This window comes from Cyprinodon tularosa, unplaced genomic scaffold, assembly GCF_016077235.1.
Source record: "Cyprinodon tularosa strain WSP-4 unplaced genomic scaffold, ASM1607723v1 ctg46, whole genome shotgun sequence".
In the NCBI taxonomy this organism is placed as follows: Eukaryota; Metazoa; Chordata; class Actinopteri; order Cyprinodontiformes; family Cyprinodontidae; genus Cyprinodon; species Cyprinodon tularosa.
The window spans coordinates 924,813-951,820 of NW_024039185.1; the positions used below are offsets into that span (position 1 = coordinate 924,813).

At 42.0% G+C, this 27,008-nt stretch overlaps 2 protein-coding genes across 2 annotated transcripts; one reads left to right on the forward strand and one right to left on the reverse strand.

The window, feature by feature from the left end:
* The first annotated feature begins 1,788 nt into the window (after positions 1-1,788).
* On the forward strand, positions 1,789-3,016 carry LOC119793728 (histone H1.0-B). Its single transcript, XM_038300962.1, has one exon. The coding sequence runs from the start codon at positions 1,993-1,995 to the stop codon at positions 2,575-2,577; it is 585 nt and encodes a 194-aa protein (XP_038156890.1). The 5' UTR covers positions 1,789-1,992; the 3' UTR covers positions 2,578-3,016.
* Positions 3,017-4,712: 1,696 nt separating this feature from the next.
* rhot2 (ras homolog family member T2) lies at positions 4,713-26,772 on the reverse strand. The gene is made up of 19 exons (XM_038300961.1): positions 26,592-26,772; positions 24,603-24,661; positions 23,683-23,764; positions 23,540-23,583; positions 22,497-22,550; positions 22,364-22,416; positions 19,828-19,936; positions 19,614-19,715; positions 19,401-19,499; positions 19,197-19,305; positions 18,980-19,100; positions 17,880-17,964; positions 17,634-17,779; positions 17,429-17,529; positions 8,661-8,791; positions 8,462-8,542; positions 8,246-8,368; positions 6,006-6,208; positions 4,713-5,926 (listed from the first exon to the last, which is right to left on the reverse strand). Exons 1-19 carry the CDS (start codon positions 26,626-26,628, stop codon positions 5,809-5,811), a joined length of 1,857 nt encoding a protein of 618 aa, XP_038156889.1. The 5' UTR covers positions 26,629-26,772; the 3' UTR covers positions 4,713-5,808.
* Between the last annotated feature and the right edge of the window lie 236 nt (positions 26,773-27,008).

Below are 27,008 nucleotides of genomic sequence, written 5' to 3' on the forward strand. Positions count from 1 at the left end.
TCCAAAATTTATGTAGGGACATGTGCCTATGGTCCCTATGCAAGCTTACGCCCATGCTTCCAAAACGAAGCACAAGCGCTCAGAAAAATACAGACAACACATAAAAACAACCCTGCATTCCTATGGAATAACCACGACTTTAACCAAGAACCATGTAATGGTTCCAGGAATATCCCAAAATGTCTCGTTTCCTCAAAGCCTGGAGAGCAGTTGAAAACATATTGCATTGTCTCATTATAACTTATGGTGCACAAACCATCTATTTATTATTAAATGGTTCCCTTTTTTCATTTAAATATACATCAGCTCAGTCACCTCCCCCCTCCCTTAGCAACTAGTGCCTTTCTCACTAACACCCACCCTCATCCAGCCATCCATCCTCCTGCAAACATGCAGCCTCACAAACAAAAGAAAAAAAAAATATCTCTTATAAAAGGTAATAAATTTATTGTTTTAGACGACAGTATTTATTAGATATCATTAAAAGATTAGATAGACTATGTTTAATATGTGAAAAATTTAATTGCACAATAGTGATGTGAGCTGCATCCTGCATTAGTCTTGATAGTGGAGGAGCTTCCCTAATGAGAGGCACTACTCGGTGTTATATGCAGGATCTGCTGGAATATGATTATTTTTTTCAAAGAAGGGTTTGAACAACATAATTATGATAGAAAAGTCGAGGGGAAAGAACAGTTCTGTGTTTGTGACTTTCATATATAAGAATCAAAATGGCGCTGCAGGGAGAGAGCAGCGCAAATATCAAAATAAGAAAGATAAAGCTGTGTATAGAGAGTGAAGTTTTATTGGGGGGGGGGTTCATATCGCTTTGCATGGCTGTGCTCAGCCTAATAGTAAAAAGGGAGACCGGATGTAGGGGCAGTAATTGAATGGTTTCTGATGCGCCAGCTTCTTAACAAAAGAGCCATCACTGCGCCCTGCACTGAAGGACTTTGGTTCCAGCTTCAGTCTGCTCCCCCCCGCCCCCCTGCAGCTGGACCCGCACCTGAACGCAAAAATGATCATCCAGCTTTAATCCCCGTCAAATAATATATAAACCTTAATCTGAACAGCCTTAAATTCACCTGATCTCAGGAGGAGCTGGCAACTTTCCTGACAATGGAGGCTCCAGAGGCGACTGCCATAGTGATAGTTATAACCTAATCGGCCTCAAAAGCGAGAAATAAAGCAAACCCAACTATTGCATTGGAACCCGAATAAAGCCCAGATGAAGTCTCATCTGTCATCTGTAGCTTAAAGGTCGCGACATTTGATTTATAGGAGGTTTAACAGCAAATAATCTCGAACACGTCATTCAAAGTCAATGGCCGGGCTGTGTTAGTTGGGAAAATATATCGAAGTATTAAAAGGATAAACGAAGCTCCGCACGCTCGGAACTTCTCTCATCCGTCCGGTTAAAGATTCATTTTCAACGTGCATCCTCTGACATCCCGCCTGGTTCCGTCTGTTCGGGTCAATTTGACGGGAATTGTGCAAAATTGTTGGCGGCGCGCGCTCCTTCCAGCGGGTTTTCCCGGAATAAAAGTTGTTCGCCGGTGGAAACAAAAGGAGAAAAGCGCGCGGAGGTGAAGCCCGATGTCTTCAGCATCGGCCCGTCGGGACCGGCGGACCGGGGAGGATGCTTATTTTTTATATTTGACGGGAGATGGAGGATGAAGAAACACAAACGGGACGGCGCCAGTTCCATGGAGTCCGCTAGATCAGCTGCTGGCAGTTGGTGTTCTCAATCACGTCCGCAGATAGGCTTCATAGGCTGAATGGAGCGCCTGTGGAATAAGACACTTAAAGTGGAGCCGGACTCTGAAGACACGCTTTTTTGGACACTAATATTACGATAATCTTTTTAAAACTTTTCTATCTACTGCATTCTTTTTAGGAAACACATTTTATTCTTTATTTTCTGCCGGTCAAGCGAAAAGGTGAAATATCCCCTCCAAGAGTTTTTATTAACTTATTGAAAAAAAAGTCACAATGGCAGAGACGGCCGCTCCAGCAAAGGCGAAAAGGGCATCAAAACCCAAGAAGCCCGCCTCGCATCCCAAATACTCGGACATGATTAAAGCGGCTATTGTTCACGACGCGAGCCGGAGCGGAGCGTCCCGACAGTCCATCCAGAAGTACGTGAGGAAGAACTACAAAGTGGGCGACAACGCCGACGTCCAGATTAAGATGGCCCTGAAGAGGCTGGTGGCGTCCGGGATGCTGCGCCACACCAAAGGCATCGGCGCGTCCGGATCCTTCAGGCTCACCAAGCCGGAGGATACGAAGAAGCCCGCCGCCAAGGCTGCGTCCGCACCCAAGCCCAAGAAAGTGGTCAAACCCAAACCCAAGAAGGCGGCCAAGCCCAAAAAGGTCACCAAGACGCCGGAGAAACCCAAGAAAGCGGCCGCTAAGAAAGTGAAAAAGGTCGCAAAGAAGGTGACGCCTGCGAAAGCCAAAAAAGCGCCGGCGAAGAAGCCGAAAGCAGCCAAGCCCAAGGCGAAACCGGTGAAGAAGGCAGCCAAGCCCAAAGCCAAGACCCCCAAGAAGGCAGCGAAGACTGCAAAAAAGAAGTGAACGGACTCTTTCATACAAACTTTCTGTAAATACCTGAAGAAGTTTTTTTTTTTCGTATATGTATTATTTTTGTAAGATCTCATGCAAATCCTGCTGTTTATACCTGTAGTTTTTCTTTTTCCATTCATTGCAACATAGCATAGACTGTAAAACTAATGGTGTTGATTTGTTTTTCTGTTTATAGTTGATTCTGATCCTGAAGTCTAGGATCTTACTGAGAAGAAAAATGTATATATATTATTATAAACAAAAAATTAGACTAATGAATAGTTCTTGATAGTGCATGGATCCATCCAGCAAACACGTCTTTGAAGAGTGAAGCCTTTTCAATGTATAGACCATGGACATCAGCAACATTTCTACAGGATCCACATCAATATGTTAAACCACCCTAAAGCCTATTTGCAATGTATGTAATAAAAAAAAACAACAGTTTGGATTTGTTGTCCTTTATTATAGTTATTTTTTTCACTGAGGAATTGAGCTCCCTTTATTTACATTTATATAATAGCTATAAAAACCTGATAGTGCTTTAAGTGAAGCTATTTCCATTAAATAAACAGGATCATGGTTAATTACTGATAGACATATGGAGATAAGCAATAATGCAAAGCAATTACAGATTATATGGATTTTAATTCAGGAGAGAATAGTTAAATAGTATAGATAAAAAAATATATATTTTCAGGTGTTTTTTTTAAACATCTTTTCAGCAATAAACTGATAATTTGCTAACAAAAGTGGTTTAACTCAGTATTATAAGTGTATTAACTGTATTATCAGAGATATTTGAAGGTTTTCTAAAAACAAAGCCATATATTATTGCAGCGTAATTTTAATTTAACTTTAATATATTACAAAAAGCTGATTGGAGTTTGACTTTTCCTGTTTTGTGTATTTATTTAACTCTCATTTATAAAGAGATGATTAAAACTACCTAAGATGCCAGTTACTAATGATTTTGGGGAGGCACAACTAAATATAATCATAAAATAAGTTTTATTTAGGTGCAGTTCTAGGGGGAAACTTTAATTCAGCTCAATAAAAGTAAATGTCTCACTTCTGGTTCTGTAAATGATTGTATATACTCATAAACAGCTTTTGAAACCTTACTCTTACTTTAAAATACAACGCTTCACATTCTGACCTAAATATGTGAACCTGAAGCAAGAGTGGGTGATAAATATAAAACAATTATGATAAATGCCAAAAGGGGGAGGCCACTTATGCATTCAAATTAGTACAGAAACAATTCAGCATGGGGCCACTGGAGCCAACTACTATTTATGGCACCTAGAAAGGATATTAATCCAAGTTGCATTTTGTGATCTAAATTTTTAAAAATACCAAAAGTGACTTTTAAGACACTATTTAAAATAATGTATTAAAGGCTAAACTAATAAATGCAGCAATTTAGATTGAAAGAAAGTCGGATGCAGAGAGAGGGCGGGGGGTATTGGGAATCTGTCGACACACCCATCTAAGAAAGTTCTGCTTCCCAAACACTGCCATCTAGTGGTAACTTTAAGGAACAGGCGCCTTCTCCTAAAAGCTAAAACAGCAGGCCAACTAGAGGCATGTAAAGGTTAAAAACGGTTAAAAATATGAATAAACTCTGAAAATGTTATGACGTCTGAAAGGCACTGGACTTATTTAAAGGTTAAAAAAGACAAAGCATAGCTTTGTTTATGATTTATGGTAAAATCTCTTAAGCCATTTTTTAGGTAAACTTTGTTGCTACCTCAACTCATTTATTTATTCCTAGCACAAAAGAATAAAGTCTTAAAACATCCATTAGAGATTCTTAGATGATAGCATCACCAAGTGATTTCAGATTCATGCGCCCCAGAAGACAAACTTCTGCACCACATGCCAAAATTAGGGTCATTACAGGAGCAAAGTCACTCATTGTTCATAAAACAGTTTTTTAACTCGATGCACTATTTCTGCTGAAGGCAGAAACCCCAATATGGAATTTCTCCCCAGATCATTAAACCTCCACTAGAACCCTGCAGCTCTGATACATCACAGTGTGTATTGATGTTTCCATATTCTTTCTTAATAAAAGTGGCTGGTGAGTGTATTTTACATCAGTCACAGCATTCATAACAAACTCACCCGTAACAGGTCAGGAGTTTTCATCCAATCTGGTCCGGTCTTTATTAAGCATCTAAATTCACTTTCAGTAATAAAAGCATTTGAAAAATCACAGGAATGTTTCCTGCAGAACCAATCAGAATCTCGGTTTAATCACACATAGAACTGATTTATGTTAAGGAAGAAAAACAAAAACAAACAATAGGTTCTGTAACAAGTTCAGTCAGTCACGCATAAAAGAAGAGAAAAAAATAAAACTAAATATTCTCACTAAAACATTTTTTTTTTTCGGGGCGGAACCCTGGAGCGAGGAAACTGGAGGCACGTAAAATAATCGAATCATTTCCTTCAAAAGTACAGCATTCAATGTTCACCTTGCTCCCTCTCATTAGCGTGTCGTTTCTGAAATTTCAGCAAACACTTAAAATATTCCATCTTTTCATTAAAAATCAAATATATTCATAAGATAGAAGCAACCTTTCTGTATCGCATCTTCTATGGAAGATCTGATTTAAATATAAGAAACGAGATATCGTGATGCTAAAACAGCCGGTGGTAATGGTGCTGCAGCTGCTCATAGTTGCAGGAGTTATTTGGCAATGATTCTGTATCGACTATCAGGGATGTCTTGGTCAGAAACAGTTTTGGTAGCAGCTGGTCTGGATGTCCTCTTTGTAAAGGTTTCCAACACTAGTACTTATCCTGCTTAATTTGGCATTATTGTCATTTGAACCCACTAGATGTGTGTGAAATATTATCTTTAACACTCAACAGATAGCCCCATCGATACGCAGGAGAGTTGTACTCCTCTTCCTGCAGGCTCTCTCTATAATAAAGCACCTTTCTAGATAGCTTTAGAGGCTGTTCTTCAGCATAAGGCCAACAAAGCTGGGCACAACAGCAGAGGGTCTAATGTGATCACCAGCATCCAGTCGCTTCAGAACTGGTTGGATCAAATGTCTTCAAAGTGAGGAGGTCAGACAGAAAGGTGGACAGGTTAATGGAAGTCTTCAGATGAAAAATTAGAAGGGATAAGGACGTAATCCAGTTCAGGCTTCAGTGGTTCTGCTTTTCTGGTTTGGTCTTGATGGATTATGTTTAAAGAAAGTAAAATCTCATCTAGCTCATTGTTGGTTATTTTAGCCTAGCTACAGCTCTGTAGATGGCGAAACCTAGAACTGCAACCACAGCTGAGCCCAGTGCCACCCTCAGCCAGAAGGAGCTGTTGCTCATGTCTGATCCTTTCAGGTGGCTGCAAAAAAAGGAAAAAACGTAAGTAAAAGTCAACATCACACATTTGCTGCTTATGTTTTCCCTATACAGATACGTACGGGTACATCGCCGCCCAGGCAAGTCTGGAGTAGATGTTCTTACTGGTGGAATCAAGTAACAAGCTGGAGAAAGGCAGCGGTGGAGGGAGTCTGTGTTTGTAGCAGAACTCTGCAGGAGTCATACCATGAACCTGTTTGGCTTCAGGAAGGTCCACCTTGGAGGCAACCAGCACACATGGGATGTTGCTCTCCATGTAATGTTGCTGCATGTTGAAGATATGTAGAAACTTTAGAGGAAAAACATTTCACAGATACAGCAGATCTAACCCTAGCTATGTTTACATGGACACAAATGATTGGATTGAAGGTCTGATCAGATCAAAAATGGTACATGTAAACAGACTAAAGATTGTAATCTGATTCAGTCCGATAAAGACATTTCATTCCAATCACCATACATATACACCAGTTTGGATCTTTGGAGTAAAATCATCTCCGCATGTGTGCAACAGAAGCATGACATTTTTTTTCTTTAATCATAATCTTCATCTACTGGCTCCTGGCCCCCCTTGTTGGAAGGGGTGGCTCTAATAATATGTGGTTGAAAATGCCATCCTGCCCTCTACCCCTGTAGCCAAGGAGCTAAAATGACCACCAAAAGCCAAAGTATGGATACAAAGGTCCATAATGAAATAGAATAGCTAAAGTTGAGGATGAGCCGACAACTACATGTTTGTTTAGAAAACAGGCAACTACATCTTCTTCTAATACTAAAGCATTTTGGGAAAAGTGGACAGTTCTTCTAGTGTCACTAGCTACGTTTACATGCGCAAAATTTCCCCGATCCGATCCAAACCTTGGTTGATCGGAAATTCAAAATCTCCGTTTACATGGACACTAAATGAAATGATCCGATCATGACGTGTGTATACATGTACCAAGCGTTGGATCAGATTAAATCTTTTAAGCATGCGCAGAACTTCCTGCCAAACTTGGCAGTTCTGTCTGCGTCTGTTTTTTGGGAGGTCTGACAAACGATGCGCTCGGAGCGAGTGAAAAGAAAAACGGAGAGAGGAGGAAAAAGCGCTTGGCAGCGAAATGTCCGAGAGAAAATGTAGAGAATGAGCGATTGAACCGGCGTGGGAGAGCGAGTGGGCTGTGGAGGGAGAAAAGAGGAAGAGGAGGAGGATCAATTCCTGCTTCCTGCAGCTTTAAATGAACTTGAGTGTATAAGTCGGCGTTCCTAGACTCCCCCCGCCATGTTGTTCACAGCGAGAGTGACCGGTGGTTTCCTGTTGTTGACAAGGCGGAAAAACGTCACGCTGACGTCGCACACATGCGCAGTGAAGATTATTTTACTCTTAAGATCCGAATGGGTGTTTACATGGACGCCAATCGGAATGGCGATCGGCAAAAACCACCTCTCTCTTTCGGAATTAAATTTAGATCCGATCGGACCTAATCGGATTAGAATCTTCAGTCTGACATGTTTACATGAAACATTTTTGATCTGATCAGGCCTTCAATCCGATTAGTTGTGTCCATGTAAACGTAGCTAGTGTTAACTGTAATTTTTAACTTTCGATCAACCAAGGTTTGGATAGGATTAGGGAAATTTTGTGCATGTAAACATAGTTATTTATTGCCATCTCTAGAAAAGACAATAATTAGGAGATTTAGTAATGTTTGTTAAAAAATGGTGGCACAGATGTCAAATTCACGACTATTATTATTTTTAAAAGATTTTTGAGCCCTTTAATTATTTTTGAAAGTATTTAGAGATGAAAAAAAAAGAATTGGTTACAAGAGAGGGGAGAGACATTCAGAAAAGGTCAGCGGGACTCGAACCTGCGACAGCGAGCATAAGAGTATTGTACTCTACCTCCACACCATAGCAGCACTCACTGCTATAATTTTTAAAGAAACGTAAATCAAACTTTTTTGAAATTCAAGCTAACATCTATGTGCTTCTAGTTAGTAATAACTATAGTCAATCTTAAAAGGATGTTATGGTTGATATTTAGAAAGCTGACACACTTTAAGAGATTAGAACTCAGTTTCAATGCATCAAACAATCTGATTTAAAGCTATTGTTATATTTTGTTATTTAAATTTACTTGAGGCTATAAAAAAGACAAGAAAGCTGGGAAAAAAAGGCGCGCAAGAAGTATATAAAGCATGTATAGCTTTATTCTATTATTAAAATTATGTTCAAATAAAGAATGGACACAAATGAGCATAAAAACTGTAATTGTTACATCATCTTTTCAATACAGCACTCTTCAGATTGTGCAACTGACCTTGTATATACTGGCACAATAGTCGAATGAATGAGGATCACTGGTGTCATACATGAGGCAAGCTACATCACAGGAAGCGTCTGAAGCCTTCAGGAACTCCGTTTCCACGTCGACCTCATTAAGCTGCACAGAACAGGCAGAGGTTAGGTCCGATCAGGTGTCAGTAGGGGTCAGAGGTCAAGGGCCAGTATCGAGATCAGCACGTTTGATACCTACAATCAGAAACTTTTCGTGGTTGCTGATTTGAACGCTATTTATGACATATGGTGAGAAGGCACTGCTGGGGTTTCCTTTACTCTGAGAAACAGCAAGAAATTAAAAATGAACCACAGGTTAATGTTTTCACTCCTGGGTAAAATGGACAGTTCTTCATTTTTCACTGCTTATCTGAGCTGAGTAGCTAAGGGCTGCGTACCAGAACGCTGCGACCCACAAACGACTGGAGAAAGGCGGTCTTGCCGGTCCCTCGTGGTCCGATCACCTTGCAGAGAAAGACCGACCTCTGAGTTTGCCGCTTTTCCAAATCCACCTCTTTTTCTCGAGTCACTGCACATCAGGAAAAGAAACAGCAAATCTCAACAAAGCAAATAAATATTTTAGACTAAAACGAGCCAAGAACTAAAATTATCTAAGGATTTCTAAAAGCATGGCAGCACAATCTGAGAAAAAACTTCAAGCTTCCCATCAACGCTAAGATTAGCTTTATTTGAGGAATACTTATTTCAAATGTAAATAAAATATAGCAAAAATACTGTAAGCCCTTTAATTTTAATATACTTCAATACAGGATAAATTATGTCTGCTAGGATGTGTAGCACTAGCTGAAAAACAGAAATGAGTAATGGTAAATCCTTTTTGTTCCAACAGGAACAAGAGGTGATGAAGATGAGAAGGACCAAACATAGGAAGAGGCTGAAGATGCTGGTGTTCGTGTGGCTGCTGCTAGGAGATGGTAACTCAGATGGAGAGCCGTGCTGCTAAGATGCTTCACTTTTTCTTTAAACAGTCGCTCATTATCTTTCAATTTGATTTTGATTTTTAGCTAATGTAGTAAACAGCAGGTCACAAGCTGATCATATTGGTTTGTTTCAACAGATACTTTGTAGGACCCAGTCCAGTAAAACCTAACGGCATCATCAATCCAGCATGCATTGTGCAGGTGAAAAATGGCGACCTCCATAGGTGTAAAACTTAAAAGATACATTTTTTTTAAAAGTAATTATGGGTTATAACGAAACACAAACAGATATTTTCAAGTGAATAGTAAAAATACAACATATATTTAAGCCAACATGTTCAAGTAGTCGTGGATCCCTTCAAACCCACTGCAGTTCAAATATAGCAGCTTTCCAACATGGCTTACGAAAAGTTCTTTAAATTGCAACACATGGTGACTTCTGCAATAACAAATAAATTAAAAAGTAACAAGTAAAGCCGAATTTCTGTGATCTCAGTAGGAGATCCGATAAGAAACCTACAAAAGTTGGTTAATTTCCAATAAATAGTGTGTATAAAGCGGAGGGAACTTAGCATTTTCAAGAGGTTGTAACTAATAATAGCAGGGTTCCCAGAAATGGAAATTAGAATCAGTCATCAGTTCAATAATAATAATAATACATGTTTAAACGTGTGAAACTTTACAAAAACCACCAGCAAAGGGGTTCACAAAATACAGCAGCATTTGGATAAAGGCATAGAAAACAACTGACTCTTGGAAAGATTTAAAGAACAAAACAAAACCAATCCCTGCTAGGTGTCAAAAAACACCCTAAACTAAAGCCTAGGTCAGAGATTACTTTAATTTAATTGAGACTTTATTCAAAAGTCTATGAGTAGCCACACAAAACACTTGATCATCCCAAGCTTATATTTAGACGTGGGCTTTTTCAACAGGTGCTGATTGGAGGCACTCGAGGCTCACTGGTAAACACAAACAGTTAAAAGATCACACAAACACAGTTGAGCCAAACCATTAGTAGCTTAAAAAAAAAAAAAAAAAACAAGCATTACATTTTCAAACAATCCAAAACCAAACAGGAAGCCAAGATATAAGTATCAGTGTGATGTGATCATGTTTCCTAGTTGTTATGAGATGAAAAGCAGCAGCAGCATGTATGGTCGACTGAGGAACTGCATTAATCCAGGCACTAAGCTCTGAAAGCAATGACAACCATAAACCTGTGTGGACTTAACACTTAAAAGAAAACAAGAACATCATAAACCCTAAATAAATTAAAACAGAAAACAAACAAACAAAAAAAAAAAAACAGATAAAGAATTCAAGGCTCTAAATACTGCACATTAAAATGTAAATAATAAAATCTTTCTCCCAACCGGGTTATAAGTGGGGCTGAGTACCGATTTAAATTTTACTAATTGAATCTTTTCAAAAACTTAAGATTTATAATCTATTCTTTCCCATCTGGTCTGATCTCAAATTTGATTGCTGGTATTCAAATTTTATTTAGCTGTTTTGTGAATGAATTAGTGTGTGTTCATGAAAAAAAAATGATACTGGTATGATATTAACAGTCAAAGTTCTATTTCATCCCTACTGACCGCCAGAGGGCGGTGCTGAAAGCACTGAATGTTCCCTTCGGGCATGCGCAGTTCGAGTAATTATACCAACAGAGTCACACCTGTGACACCGGATGACCACTCAGAAGCTATATAGCCTGGTGTCATCCTTTGCTCTGCTCCTTTTTTCTTCTCGCAAGCGGTTCGCTAACTTCCCCGTTGTCTGAAGCCCCTGTCTCTTGACCGGAGTTGCGGTTATTCTCCGCCCTCCCAGGGCTGCAACGGGTCGATTCTGAAGATTACAGAAGGTAAGTGAGTTGTTTGCTGGTGATGGTAGCGTCCGCGCCCCCTCTCCCGGCTCACGACTTTAGCTTTTTACCTACAGCTTCGTGCTGTTTTGTTCCGAACTGGTGACGGCAGCGTTTTCGCCCCTACTCCCAGTGTGAATAACTTCACTGCCGAAGTTATATACGGCTAACGTAGTTAGCTTCTTTAGTTTGTTGGTGTTATACCTGGTGACGGCAGCGGTTTTCGCCCCCTCTCCCAGTATATTCCCTACTTTTGCATCCTTTTTTTCACCGGTCTGCGCTGCTATAATTACTGACGGCCGCGGTTTTCGCCCCCTCTCCCAACCAAGTGTGGTCTACTTCGTTGCCGAAGTTGGAGACGGCTAACGTTGTTAGCCTTTTTTGGTTTGTTTGCAGCCTTCTTCATCGGTCTGCTTAATTATAAATGGTGACGGCAGCGTTTTCGCCCCCTCTCCCAATATCAACCTTTTTTTGCAGCCTTTTCGTTGGTCTGCTCTCTTAATTGGTGACGGCAGCGTTTATCGCTCCTACTCCCTACTTAAGTTGCCATACAGCTAACGTTGTTAGCTTTTTTTGTTTATTGCTTTTATACCTGGTGACGGTAGCGGTTCTCGCCCCCTCTCCCGGTATCGGCCGCCTTGTGTCCGCAGCCTCTCTTGTTTTATCCGCTATAATTGGTGACGGCAGCGTTGTTCACTCCTACTTCCAACTTAAGTTTCCATACAGCTAACGTTGTTAGCTTTTTTTGTTTATTGCTTTTATACCCGGTGACGGTAGCGGTTCTCGCCCCCTCTCCCAGTATCGGCTGCCTTGTGCTCGCAGCCTCTTTCGTTTCTCTGCTGTAATTGGTGACGGCTGCGTTTGCGCCCCCTCTCCCGATTTTCGATAACTTTCTGTTCTTTAAGCCTTGTCGGCCTTCGACATGGATGGCTCTCACAGCTGCATAGATTGTGGGGCTGCCCTGCAGGCAGAGGATGGCCACGACCTGTGCCCTACCTGCCTTGGACATGAGCACCTTTTGGAGGCGCTGTCTGAGAACCCCTGTATGAACTGCAGCTTTATGCCCCATGCAGTGAGGGTGGCCCGGTTGGCCCAGTTGTGCCCCCAGGAGGGCTCGGACCTTCCGCCCTCTGGGCAGGTGGTTCCCCCCAAGCGTTCTAAGCGCCGTGGTGGGACCACAGCATCTGTGCCCCTCCCCCGGAGGAAGCGGGCCAAACCTGACCAGGGCCTGTCCACAAGGGTGGAGCAGTTGTCAGCAGAGCTGGCAGAGAGGAAGTCCTTGTTGCAGACACGGCAATCTGATCCCTCGCTCCCAGTGGTTGGGCTCTCTTCCCCACCAATGCCCGAGCTGGTTGTAGAGGATGACGTTATCTCTCTGGCTGCCTCCGCTTCTCATTTTAGAGATGAGGAGGAGGCAGGGTCCTCTCAAGCCTCTGAGGCTGGTTCATTTTCATCTCAGAGTGCGGTTGGAGAGGCCGGTGACGGTTCCATGCGGGAGGTCATGTCTATGGCCCTGAAGCAGCTGCAGCTGGAACTCCCACAAGGAGAGGCATCCAGCTCTGGCAGTGCTTTTTTCAGACGTGGAAGGGCATCTACTCCTTTTTCTGTACCTCCATCAGAGGAGTACCTGAAGGAGTTACACGCCTGTTGGCGGGAACCGAGAGCGCTGTCGCGTCTCTCCTCGGATGGTCGTGTATTAGCTGCCATGCATGAGTCAGTGAAGGCCGGCCTGGACCGTATGCCAGCAATTGAACCAGCTGTTGCTTCACTGATTGTGTCACCAGATGAAGCCCTGCGTCCTGATGTCCGGTGCCCGCGGACTCAATGTCGGGTTACAGATGACCTCCTCTGTAAGGCGTACAATGCAGGAGCGCGTGCTGGCCGCCTTGGCAATTCCCTGGCGCACCTCATGTTTGCCCTGTCTGCATCTGTTCAGGACACTGGTGGTGCAAGTGCGGCGATTGGTTATAGTGACGCAGCGCTGCAGGCCTTCGCGCTGATGACCAGAGAGCTTGGACGGGTCATGTCTTTCCTTGTCCAAGCTCGTAGACAGGTCTGGTTGGCACAGTCTCCTCTGACTGAAGCATGCCGTAGGACCCTCAGGGGTGTCCCGGTTGTACCAGGGGAGCTGTTTGGATCAGCTGCCTTGGAGGCGCTGGAACGGACTGCTCAGGCACGTCAGACTAGCCAGCAGCTTTCCGGCCTTCGCAGGAGCATACCTGCCTTTCCCCAGCGTTCGGGCCGCCCTGCCACTACCCCCAGCGTTCAGCCACGACCTCAGACTGGTGGCAGACCTGTTGGTTCCTATCCCCATGATGTGTGGCAGAGACCGAGAAGGGACTTTCGTGAGCCAGTCTGCCGCCCTGTTAGACAGACCCGGGCCTCAAATCCTGGACGCCCTCCCCCCAGAGCCCCCAGGGGCCGTGGGGATAGAAGATGATGCCACCGGGCCAGCCGTCGGACATTTTTCCCATCAGCAGCTGAATTTCTGGGCTGCTCATGCCGTAGATCCATGGGTGGTTGCCACCTTAACCAATGGCTACAGGCTCCAGTTCCGACGGCGGCCCCCCCTCTCACACCGGGTCAAGATGACTGTCATCACAGACCCGGTGAAATCTCAGGCACTAGACCAGGAGCTTTCCGCCCTCCTGGGCAAGGGGGCAATCGAGTCTGTAGATCCTCTGCAGCAACCCAGAGGCTACTACTCCACATACTTCCTTGTGGCCAAGAAGACCGGCGGTTTTTGCCCCATTTTAGATCTAAGGGGACTGAATCGGTACCTGAAGGTCCTTCCCTTCCACATGCTCACCATAACAGAGGTCCTTCAGACCATTGTGGCGGGAGATTGGTTTACATCAGTAGATCTGACAGACGCCTACTTTCACGTGCCTATTGCGGCAGAACATCGCCGTTTTCTCAGGTTCGCCTATCGGGGGCGCCATTGGCAATTCCGGGTGCTCCCATTCGGGCTCTCCCTTTCCCCGAGGGTGTTTACTCGATGCGTGAAAGCAGCCCTCTCTCCTCTACAGGCCTCCGGAGTCAGGATTCTGCCATACCTGGACGATTGGCTTCTTTGTGCTCCCTCTCAGGTAGCTGCCTCTCGGGATACGTCCCAGCTTCTACTTCATGTGTCAATGTTAGGCCTCAAAGTCAACTTGGCAAAGAGTTGTCTGGTTCCATCTCAGACAACCACCTTTCTTTGGATGCATCTGGACTCTGCTACCATGATGGCCCGTCCATCTGTTCACAGGGTGGACGACATACTCCAGCTTGTCCGTCGATTCAGACTGGGCAGGGAGTTTCCCTACATCACCTTCCTGCGAATGCTGGGCAAACTGACATCAGTCACTCGTGTCGTGCCCTTAGGGCTGCTCCTTCTGCGTCCTTTGCAGCGATGGCTCAACAGCTTTCGCCTAGACGCCAGGCTGCACAGGCATCGCAGGCTAATGGTGACCAGGAGCTGCCTCCATGCCCTAGCTCCTTGGCGAGACGGGACCCTTTTGTCCAGTGGTGTTCCAATGGGGCTAGTAGTGTGTCGAAGGGAGGTGGTCACCACGGATGCCAGCCTCATGGGCTGGGGTGCCGTGTGGCAACACAGAGCTGTTCGGGGTCTCTGGGACCCAAGGGAGCGCACCAAACACATAAATGTGCTGGAGCTGCGGGCTGTGCACATGGCCCTCAGGTGCCTTCTGCCCCACCTAGAGGGAAGGAACGTGCTGATTCGGACAGACAACACCTCTGTTGTTTATCATATAAACCACCAAGGTGGCACCAGGTCAGCACGTCTCTTGAAGGTGTCGAGGGATCTCCTGGAATGGGCGTATCCCCGTCTGTGTACCCTGCGCGCAGCGTATCTGCCAGGACGGCAGAACCAGGTTGCGGACTCTCTATCCCGCCAGGCACCTGCTCCGGGAGAGTGTTCTCTTCACCCCGACGTAGTGCGCATAATCTGGAACCTCTTTGGGCAGGCAGAGGTAGATCTGTTCGCCACAGAGGAGTCGACCCATTGCCCCCTATGGTATTCCCTAACCGGGATGGCGGGCGCACTGGGCCAGGATGCACTGGCTCATCCATGGCCGCAGGTTCTCCTGTATGCCTTTCCACCCCTCTCACTGGTTTGGCCGACTCTACGGAGGGTTCTCGAGCAGGGCCACAGAGTGTTGCTGGTAGCTCCGTTCTGGCCAGCGCGGCCGTGGTTCCCGCTGCTTTGGAGTCTGTGTCACGGTACTCCATGGCGTCTTCCAGCAAGGAGGGATCTGCTGTCTCAGTTGGGGGGACAGATATGGCACCCCAACCCTCAACGTCTCCAGCTGTGGGCATGGCCCCTGGGAGGCTGACTGGGTGTTCAGACACCGTGAGACACACCGTATTGAGTGCTAGGGCTTCCTCCACTCGGCTGCAGTATGCTAACAGATGGCGCCTCTTTTCTCAGTGGTGCTCTGCCCACAATGAGAACCCGCTTTCCTGCTCGGTGCCCACTATTTTGGAGTTCCTCCAGTCTCTCCTTGATAAGGGCCGCTCTCCTTCGACCCTTAAAGTGTATGTTGCAGCAATTTCATGTCTTCACCGAACTGTTGACAACCGTACAGTGGGGCGCCATGAACTGGTTTCACTTTTTCTGCGTGGTGCTCGTAGGTTGTGCCAGTGGCCAGCCCCACGAGCCCCAGATTGGGATCTGCCATTGGTTCTCACAGCTCTGTGCCACCCTCCATTCGAGCCTTTGGCACAAGCAGAACTCAAGTGGCTTTCCTGCAAGGCTGCTTTCCTGATGGCTATCGTCTCAGCTAAGAGGGTCAGCGAGCTACATGCTCTTTCTGTCAGCCCTAGGTGTATCAGGTGGAATCCAGATGGCTCTGGTGTTACCCTGTGGCCTAATACTGCGTTTGTGCCTAAGGTGTTGTCTCCTTTTCACCGTAACCAGCCATTGCGGCTCGCTCGGTTTCAGCCTCAATCTGGTACAACTGAGAATGAGTCGGAGTTGTTGTGCCCAGTAAGAGCGTTGGAGGCATACATTGCAGCCACCGCCAATCTGAGACGCTCGGACCAGCTTTTCCTATGCTATGGGGGTCCAAGGTTAGGCTGTCCTCTTTCTAAACAGCGTCTGTCCCATTGGATTGTGAGTGTCATCTGCCACGCCTACGCTGCAGGTCACTGCTCCCTGCCAGTCGGTGTGAGAGCACATTCCACCAGGAGCGTCACCGCTTCCTGGGCTGCTTTGAGAGGGGTTCCGCTGGAAGCTATATGTGCTGCTGCTTCATGGGCTTCCCCAACCACCTTCACCAGGTTCTACAGTGTCAATGTGGCTGCCCCTCATCCCCTGGGTCAGGTCCTTTTACAAGGTTCTGCTGGGCCTCCTCTGTGAGGTATGTGCTCAGGATTCCTTGTGACATCGTTGGCATTAGTCATTCAGTGCTTTCAGCACCGCCCTCTGGCGGTCAGTAGGGATGAAATAGAACGAAAGTTACGTATGTAACTACGGTTCTATGAATCCCGGATGACCGCCAGAGCTTCTCTGTCACTCAGAATCCTTGCTTTTGCGAGAAGATTCTGTAGGAGCAGAGCAAAGGATGACACCAGGCTATATAGCTTCTGAGTGGTCATCCGGTGTCACAGGTGTGACTCTGTTGGTATAATTACTCGAACTGCGCATGCCCGAAGGGAACATTCAGTGCTTTCAGCACCGCCCTCTGGCGGTCATCCGGGATTCATAGAACCGTAGTTACATACGTAACTTTCGTTTTTATTACTCTTTTCCGATGCACCAATATCTTGTTTTGCTCTTTCCTAATTAAGTTCACTACTGTTTCTTTTAAATCTTTCCCTAGTGTTGGAAAACAATGTTTATATCTCCCAATAATATGCAAACTATCAGAATGACCCCAGTAAGATGCTGCGCTGATCTTCATGCACCCAGAATCTGTTTTTAGAAAAAATTCTGATTTTTTTTTTTTAAAACACTGTCCTAGTCATAAAGTTTTAGTGAGCAAATAAAAAAAAATCCCTCTAAACTGAGCTGCAGCTCTTTGTTTCCATAAGCCAGGAATAACTAAAGCAGGGAAGCTCAGCACAGCAGCTTTAACATATATCAGCACAATCAACAGCTGCGTGCCAAACTGTTAATTCTTAAGTAATTACATAGTAATTTTACATGCTAGTGCCACCAAATTCCACTTTAAAGGATAAAAACCCTAGTAAAATATATTAGGGTCTTAAATGACTGGATTAAAACATGAAACCATCTTTTTTCTTTAAAATAACTGAGAAACAGCTGAGACTTCCTTCCCTCCAATCTCTGCCGACTTTCCTAACATAGGTGGTTCAAACTGAGACGTCTGCATGCAGATTGATGCCCACACACCTGTGATAGCCGCAGTCTGAGAATCCTGTTCAGTAAGGATAGGGTAGCCCAGGTATCCAAGGTGCTCCAGGCAGCGGTGGATGTCCAGGTAAGCAGAGAGCCTGCATGCAAAGAGCAGCCGTGTGAATTTCCAACACAGCAGACTATGACCTCTCATTTAAGTGTAGAGCTGCGATTTTCAGCACTTTGTGTGAAAGATACTTACATCCACTGACAGTGGTAGCCTAGATTGGAGATGTAGCCCTGCTCTGTGGTGGGTACAGTCAGATAGACGTCGTCCCCCCAAGGCATGTAAGGACAAACACAGAACAGGTTCTTCAGCTCGGCTGGTGAGAGGGCAGAGTCCTTATCCTGTGAATTAATAAACAAAACAAAAAACAGGTTAGCCTAATAAAATAAGGCAATCATTTACAATCCAACATTTTACTGAGCGGCTCAAAATGACACTCACTTCGTCATACTTTTCAAACAACCGCTGGAGAAACTGGTGGCCTAACTGGTTGATCTCTGTGCTGCAGCCAACAGAAACTCTGAGTCTGGAGACAGATAATGACATTTTAAAATAAAATATACAAAGAAAACAAACTAAGGAGCACCAAGAGAGTCAGTGAAAATGAAAATAAATGGCTACTCCAAATGTTTAAATGAATCTGATCGTACATTTTTTTGTACATTTTCCAATTGTATTTAAATTGAATAATTGTAAATTGTATTTATTAAGCCAAAATTATTACTACAGAAATTTGTAAATGTATTTTCAAATCCTATTTCCATTAAAAAAAATAATTCCTCATCCCATTTCCAATTTCTTTTTTCCCTTGTATTTTCATGATTTTATCTTTATTTTATCCTGTCCAATTTTATTTCCCATGACTGTTCTGGTCCCCGAGTTCACTAAAAACCAGTTAAACTTACCACATTTGCTCCGCAGATGTAACCAGCCCCCTCATTGGTTAGACTGCCACACTGGTTCGCAGAATGACCAATGAGACAACTGGTTACATCTGAGCATCTACTCTGATTGGTTTAACTGGTTTTCAGCGCATTCAGAGGCCAGACGGGGGATGGAAAGGGTACATTTCCAATTGTATGATTGAAATGCTAAATTCTAAGGGGTTTAAATCTCCTTGTCATCCATAACTAACCAGCCAAAGAATAATTAAAAATGTGGAAAATTCACACTTTTCCAAAAATTAATTTTAAAGGTGAGTTTACACCAATTTCGTTTTTACCATGAAACATACAATTAGAAAGTTGTGATTTTCATGTGATGGAAGCAGGAATATAGTCAGCAAATACTTTTTTGTACCTCTCTAGACAATTAAAACACTTAATATATCTTAACTTTTCCAGACTGTGCAAAAAGATAAACATAAAGACTGTCATGCATTTAGTGGTGATCCGTCTGCTTTGAAAGATTCAGAGGATCGGATCAATTCTACACCTTTGGACTTTTGCATGTCTTGCCCACATTACTTTGTTTATTTTCTGACTAATTACAGTACACAAAGGTCATTAGTGTCACATGATCTTAAAATAATCATAACTAACTCGGGATAAAGATAATCATCAGTCAGCTCCAGGTTATCGTCATAACCAAACTTCCTGAGGATGGTCCAAGTGGTTTCATGCCGGCCTCTTTGGATAAACAAGGTGTTAAGAAACAAGAAACCTGAAGAAAAAAAAAAAACAAAGATACATGAAAGTTACCATGAGCTGAATGCAGAAAGTCTTTATGCCATTTTATCTTTTCATGGCTGTTTCCCACCATTTAGAGTCAGGCCGTTGTCTTGGACGCCGTCGCTGGTGTTCTTCCAAACTACGGTCTTTACATCTTCTAAAGCTTGTGGTGCCAGAGGATTCCCGAAACAAGATTTCTAAAAAAAAGAATATCAAAACTTTCCAAGTTAGCATAAAAAATGTGTTTTTAACAGAGGCTGAGATGAAAGTTAACTGCGATTTTAGGTGAAACCTGAAAGCAGTTGAGTTCAGCGTCACTGAGGATCCGGTCGTTATCCTGGTCCGAAATGTAGAATACTCTGCTCAGAGCTCGAACACACGCTTGTTTTAACTGCAAGAAAAGTGGGTCATTAGTAGTATTTATGGTTACACGTTTTTTTTTTTTTAACAAAATCCAAAAATTAAAAAAAAACAAAAAAATAAATTAAATTAAAGAAAGGCAAACCTGTTTGTCTTCGGGGTCATAAAGAGGAGCAGTGGGGTGAAGAACGGCCTTCTGGGCGTAGTAGAAAAGCTCAGAAATGTTTTTCAGATTCTTTGCCGAACACTTGGACACAAAGAGAGAGGAAAATAAAGTTTGCATCACATATTTAAAGTTAAAGCAGATTATAAGTTAATGGCAGTCCGCAGCCTCGAGCAATAAGAAGATTGAGCTTCACCTCGACGCATGTCTCAATCTCAGAGAACTGGTTCATAATGGGCAGAATGGTTTCCATCGAACTCCCACTGCGCAGGTCGGATTTATTCCCCACGAGGATGATCGGCACCCTGACAGAACAGATATATGTTATGAACACCAAGAAAAACCAAGTTCCTCATCAGCAGCAGAGCGAGACTCTCATACAAGGTGGAGCAGAAGACAGGGAAAGTGTTTCTCCATCCTGGTACCCAGATAATCCATCCTCTGGATGACTTCCTTTCCCTACAAAGCCTGATTCTGCTCTAGATTCTGAGCTGCAGTTAAAAGCAGCACCTCTGCATTCTTTCTATCTATATTTGATTTTCCTCACCAATCCGTTTTTACATGCCTATTATGTCACCCCTTGCAGACATTTCCTTTATGTTTGCTCCATTAAATTTGTGATACTCATTCTAGTCATGTGTTTGAGACGCCGCTGAACTGCTGCAGTACTAACAGTAAACTGCAGGTGGCATAGCAGATAAAAATGGCCTCATTTAAAGGGACACTATGCAACATTTTTCAGTTAATTAATGTGTTCCATAACGTTATGGATGATTAAATGAGTCATTTCAGGTTGAACAAAGGTATTCTCGGCCGCCCTGGTGGTCTGTGGGGGAAATACTGCACTTGCAACTGCAGGAGCACCGACCCGCACCCACAGGCTCAGAAGTCTCGTGAGAGTCAGTCTTGCTTTACGGCGAGAACTGCTACACCCCCCAGTTAAAAGCATGCTCGTTGCTAGCACAGTGGCAATCTTTGTGCAGTTATGCTACGTTCACGCAGCAAAAGCAGCAAAATCGCGTCTGCTGCTTCCTTTTTGCTGCTTGTACCAGTTAGTTCTGACACGTGGCTGAAGCAGCTTTGCTGCTCTGGCTGTGCGGTGCAAAAGTGTGTCTGAGGCGCGTTGGGCGGAGCTTCACTATCCTTTCTCTGCCTTGCAGCTATATTTGCTGTGATCAGTGGGAATAAAGTAGTTTTAATATGTGTTAAGTGAGAAAATACACCTGAAAACTTAATCAGTGCCGTCAGTTCATTCAGATTATTATCCTGCCTTCAATATTTTTTCTGTCGGAGCCGCTCAGACCCCCACATACCAGGGATGCGCCGACAGTATGGATCCCTTCATCAGCAGCGGTTCACCGCGGCAGCTGGTAGGTGTTTTTCATCTAAATAATCCAAACTGCTTATTCTGCCGGCAGATTTCTGCATTTTAAGTTAATTTAGGCGTCAATAAACTGTTGAGGAGTGATCATCAGCGCTGTGTCTCTCTCCCTGCGTTAAACGCACCGACGCGCTGCTTCAGCTGCTCAGACGTGCTGCGCCTGCTGCAAGTCTGAGCAGCTGGCGCAGCACTGCACCGCGGGACCTTTTGCTGCGCCTTGACGCGTGTCAACCATTGACTTTGCATGTAAACTCGCTGCTTTTGTCGCGCCAGCTACGTCCAGTGTGAACGCAGCGTTAGTCATTCGCTGCTAAGCTCAAAACAATCGCGCCTGGCTTGACGGAGAAACCAGGAGAACAGCTGAGCATATTTACGACAGTGCACTTTTACTTTCGCCCTCTGGGGGGAGCCTCGCTGGAAAATCAACACCGGTTGCATAGTGTACCTTTAAATAACTAGTAGCAAAAAGGATCCAAACCTGAAGTGTTGTCCCAATATGTCTTTAACTACAAAGATTGTCTTCTTAACTTTAACTTTGGGGCCATTTAGTTAAATAATTCAAATATTTAGTAGTGATTGGTTCCCACAGTGTTTCTAGTAATACAGTTTCATTTTTGCTCATCTGTTTCGGTGATCACCATTTGCAGATTGTTAAAAAAGAAGAGCGACCGTAAAAAGGACCCAGACACAATTCCCCAGAAAACCCCTCAGGTGTAAATATGGAGGTTGTTTACTTGACCTTATAAGAAGACAGAGGGCCATAAATCTCTGCTCTAATAGCACGGCTTACAATGTTGGGATCAATAACTTTTTCAGTATAGAACTGAAACAATTAATCATGATTAATCGATTATTGAAATAATCGTCAAATAATTTAGTAATCGATTAATCATTAACTGGATTATAGAGAATCTAAAACATTCCTTTAGCTTAAAGAGCGACCCACTTAGAGCAGTAATTATATTAAAATAAAAAAAAAATAAACATTTTGCATTTAAGATAAAAATCTTTTTCTTCTGTCAATATACTCAATCCAGAACTCCTCAATTGGAAAAGTTATAGTTTCACCTGGTTTATTTTTACAAAAATTCTTCTTTAAAGAACCTTTGGATATCTGATTATTAATTGATTAACTGAAAAAAATAATCAACAGATTAATCGATTTGCAAAATAATTGTTAGTTGCAGACCTATTTCAGAAACTTTCAGAGGCATCTGGGGTGTCCAATCAGGCGCTAATGAGGGGGATTCACCCTCCTAGCTCCTCGCCATTACTAACAGGTAAACATGCAAACAGTTGAAACAAGAGCAGTTTAATAAATTCCTTCAAAACATAACTAACAGGTACGTACTTGTTTCCTTTCTCTGCATCTCCGTTGACAAGAGGAATCCACTTGGTTTTAATCTGAAGGAAAAAAAGAGATGGCAAAAATATATTCCAAGTTGCATAGAATAATTTGTTAAAAAAAATAAATCAGTCGTTACCTTATCTATTGTGTCCTCATTGGTGACATCATACACCACACACACTACATTAGCCTGTGAAAGTTGGACAAAAACAGATGAACAACTTCATACTAGAAACAAGACAAACCTGACACATAAGGTTTAAGATTCTGCAAATGTCCACCAATCCAAGATTCAGGAAACATTTCCTTGGTTTTTCCGACTATAATGACTCTATATGATATAAGCTTTTAATTTGTTTCAATAAGTTATAGTGAATCTAACTTATGGTGGTACTTTTACACTCAGCTCATCAACATGGTCACCTCCAAAGTACATAGAAATCTTTACCCTGTTCTCCAGGCTTCTTCATTAAACAGACTTAAAACAAAAGGAGCTGGAAGTGGAGGATAAAACATATCAAGCTACATTTTAGGAGTGCACAGCTTCAGATGAATACATTTCCATGGACCAAATTATTTTTTAACAGTGATAAATCAAATTTTTATTTACTGCATTAAAAAAATTAATAATAGCATTTAAAAATTCTTGATTTTTCTCCTCATAGTGAAACTACTCTGCTAGCACACATGCTAAATATGGAATAAAATAATTACAATGAATCGACCTGTCACACCTCTATAAATTATATTAAAAATTCTACTACGGGTTATCTTGTCCACTATTTTGACAATGTAAAGTAAAACCTCTAAATTATAAATCATGTTAGGTTTCCCTGATTAATTAGATTTAAATGTGATATTGTTATAAATCTTATTTTATTATGCTAATTAGAAAGGACCATATGCCCTGGTATTGAAAATAACACTTATGAAAATCATATAAAACAAAAAATTAATCCCCAGATTATTCTTTATCTATGTGAGACGGATAAAATGTTTTTATGGGATAGAGATAAACTCCAAAAAGGGACATATATTCTAGCAGATTAATACCTATCCAAAACTTTGGTCCACTGAAAAAACATGGAAGCTTTGGGACGAGGCTAAATGAGAAGTCAGATTACTGTACCAGCCTTCTCTTAAGTTATAATCATAATAATGGGACTGTGGTGAGTTTACCTTGATGATCTCATCTCTGAGGACTTCGTCACTCTGTTCCTTTTCTGATGGGAGAGAAAACCAAACAGAATTTAAAAGCATGATGTTTCATTTTACTTCATGTTAACTAAAGCTAAAGATGTTAGAGGTTTTGCCTCCAATACCTGAGTAGTCCACGATGTGAGTGGGGACCTTCTCTGGAGTCACGTCAGCAGGAATAGTGATTTCTTCAGCTCTGGGAGGAACCTTCAAAACACAAACCCTTTCAGAACGACATCTTTCAGGTCAACATGTCACACCAGTTCTCACTCCTTCACTCCATTTGTTAACAACAAGAAAAACATTTGATAGCTGCAAAAAATACATTGTAAGAAGACTAATGAATGAGGGGATTGAAAACATTTGAGGCATCAGAGCTCTAAACGCATTTTTCTGTGTATTTATTCCATTTAAAAGTCAAACAATCACAGCTTGCAAACATATAAATCTCTGAATAATCATCTTAGCAACAAAAAGAATCTCAGAGTAAAAACAGAAATTAAATAGAAGCAACTGAAGTCAATAACCAGCAAAATCATAATTTAGAATGTAAAGAGTACAAATAAAATATCATAAAATAGATTACTAAGGTTGTTTGTTTTCAATCACTCTATATACAAAACAAAGCAATCAAACTCCAAACGCATTTGATAATAAATTGGGACAACACTTACTGCTTGGATTATTTTTGCTACTAATAATAAAAGCATCACACTTTGATAAAAAAGCAACACAATTCATTACAAGTAAAACTCTTGCAGCTTAGATAGACAGCTTTTCAGTCAATGTCAAACATATTCATAGAGCACATTTAAATACAAAAGCTCAGAAACAATATTCACCAAAATACATATTAAAAGAAATTATTTTTTTCTTTAATATTAATTCTTATTAAAAAATTAATAATTATTATTATTTTTATATTAAAGGAAATCCAATAGTAACAACACAGATTAACTAAAGAAACCCATCGGGGGCTGGATGTTCAAACCAGGCTGGTTCAAGTCAACTCACAGCATCATTGATGATGTAAAATCACTCCTACCTGTTCTGGAAACTCTTCTCCCACCAGAGACATAATGAGGGACGTCTTCCCCACTTTGGCTGTTTGGAGAGGCACATAAATAAATTAAGAGCACATATATACTAAATAATCATCATTGTGTTGTGGAAATGTGGAGCGTTGCTTTCAAATGGCACATTTTGAAAGTAGGAAGCCACTAGGCTCCGTCATTTGAGCGTGAGGAGCCGATCCTGTAGTTCTAATAAACATGGTGCTCTCCTTTTTGAGTAGAATCTGTCAGGGCTGTTATTCGTGACAATAAAGGTTTTAGAGGGATGGTGAGAGTATTCAATCCCAACAAATTTAGACATTGAATTTGCCTTTGTAGTCAAATATCCTGCTTGTTCAATTAATACACTCCCCTACATACCTGGATTGTATTTTTGTGCAACTTAAACTAAACAAAATTTTTCTACAGAATTGACTTAAAGGTATGGTGGAGAATTTTCTTATTCAAGGTATATCATCAAAATAAGTGGTCTTCCTAATTGTCAATCATTCTGGTGATATGTTTATGTAAGGCTGGCTTATGTGTTCGTCCCCATTTTCCCTTACTGATGGCGAGTCTGACATAGTGGAAAAATAGCAAATTTTCTTTTGGAAATTAAGCTTGTATGAGCGATGCAAACAGCAACTTTTAAACAGAGCGTGCACAAGGAGAAATGGGCTCATGCATGCTCTCGCACGCGTTTGATAGGCGTTCCCTGTCGGGAGCAGGTACAGGGTTGTGCGTGCATTCTTCTTAAAAGTGCAGAGGGCAGGTCTTTTCAAAAATTCCTGAAAATCCTCCACAAAACCTTTAAGGGGACTTTTATTTTTTATTTATCATAGTAATGTATTATTTCCAGTCAATGTGGACAGTTTTCCTTTGAGCTCTTGTATCTAAACCATAATTTGGTCGCTCGCTACAGGATCCTATTGCGCACAACTTTATGTTGGAGATAAAAAAAATGTATTAAAATATCAGAACTGGAAAAAAAAAAAAAGATAGAGGTGATTTATGCTATAGAAATGCCACTTATACATGTGGATAGTAACTAGGCATTTACTTTTATTCTAAAACTAGTTTTACTGCAACAAACATTTGAATTGTATTTTAATAATATTATTTTGAAGTAATGCTACTTAACCCACCTGGAGATACTTCAATTAAAGACAATAACCCTCCCACAGATGTTAAAGTGAGAGTCCTGTTTGAGCACAAGCTGTTATTTTTTATGTGCCATTTTAACATTTACAGGTCAGGTGAATATACAGTAAACACTATGCACTGTCACAGGAGGCACTGTTGTAGTTAGTATACACTAGACACTATAAAAATATTGGCTTAAACGTTTTAATGCAAAGGAAGTTTTACAAGTGTGTCTGAGTCTTCTGCTTATATGTGTTTTGATATAATAGTCATCGTTACACAATTGTATTTATGCCTTTTTAATACCAGAATTAGTAATAATTTGTTGGGTTTGTCAGTCAGATTACCCAATTTATTAAATAAATATAAATAAAGTTATATCTCAGGTTAAGAGGTCAAATAGCTACCAAGTAACTATAAAAGTAGTAAATAAATAGTTGTATTCATTAGATAGTTTGCACAGACCAGGTTAGATTTACAGTTAATGTTTACTGACAAACTTAAACGAATGTTTGCATTATTTAAGATCTTTTCAATCATCTTTGGATAAAGTACATTCTGCTGATATGCGCCATCTCACTAGTTTTCACTAGTAATAATACAAATGCATTGAAGTTATGCACACCATTAGCTTGGAGCTAAACTTTGGAGCTGAAAACACTTTGAAAAAATATTACCTTCCCTAAAGAAAAATACATTTTTACTAGAAAAGTTAAACCCGCTTTGGAAATATTCTGTAAGGCAGCTTTCAAAGCAACCAAAGTTCAGTTACAAGTTGGTTAGCTGCTCCAGCTAATGTTTGCTAACCGTTTAGCTTCTTATCAGGCTAACATACTTACGTTCCCCCAACAAAAGTATCCTGACATCTTGCTTCATGGTTTTTCACACTCAGAATTACAGCTAGCCGGGCTTTGCTGCTACTCAGACATTTATCTTTCATTTGAACGTCAAAAATGTCAAGCTAAACCCAAACGTGCGGCTCTCCACACAGATGTACAACCAAGGTGAAAGTCAAGCTGTTCCGGTTCACGGAGAGCGCAGAACTACGACCCCTACTGGACGAACCGTTCAATAGACATGAGGAGGCTGTAACTGCATGTCAAGATTTGTAAAGCACAAAAAAGAAACAATTTGTTTTCCTAAATCATAGCGAGTTTACTTATACATTTATTCTGTGCTGTACTTTTAATGAATACTTAAAAGTATGCAAAGCTATTCCTGAAGCTCTGATCCATCTCATCCAAAACACCTTAAGA

Excerpts from the sequence above, each read along its gene's own strand:
- LOC119793728 (XM_038300962.1), top strand. The coding sequence starts at position 1,993 with ATGGCAGAGACGGCCGCTCCAGCAAAGGCGAAAAGGGCATCAAAACCC.
- rhot2 (XM_038300961.1), bottom strand. The coding sequence starts at position 26,628 with ATGAAGCAAGATGTCAGGATACTTTTGTTGGGGGAAC. Across the intron at positions 22,417-22,496 it reads ATGAGGACACAATAGATAAG|ATTAAAACCAAGTGGATTCC; the intron begins GTAACGACTGAT and ends TTTTTCCTTCAG. Across the intron at positions 6,209-8,245 it reads ATTGTGCCAGTATATACAAG|CAACATTACATGGAGAGCAA; the intron begins GTCAGTTGCACA and ends TTCAACATGCAG.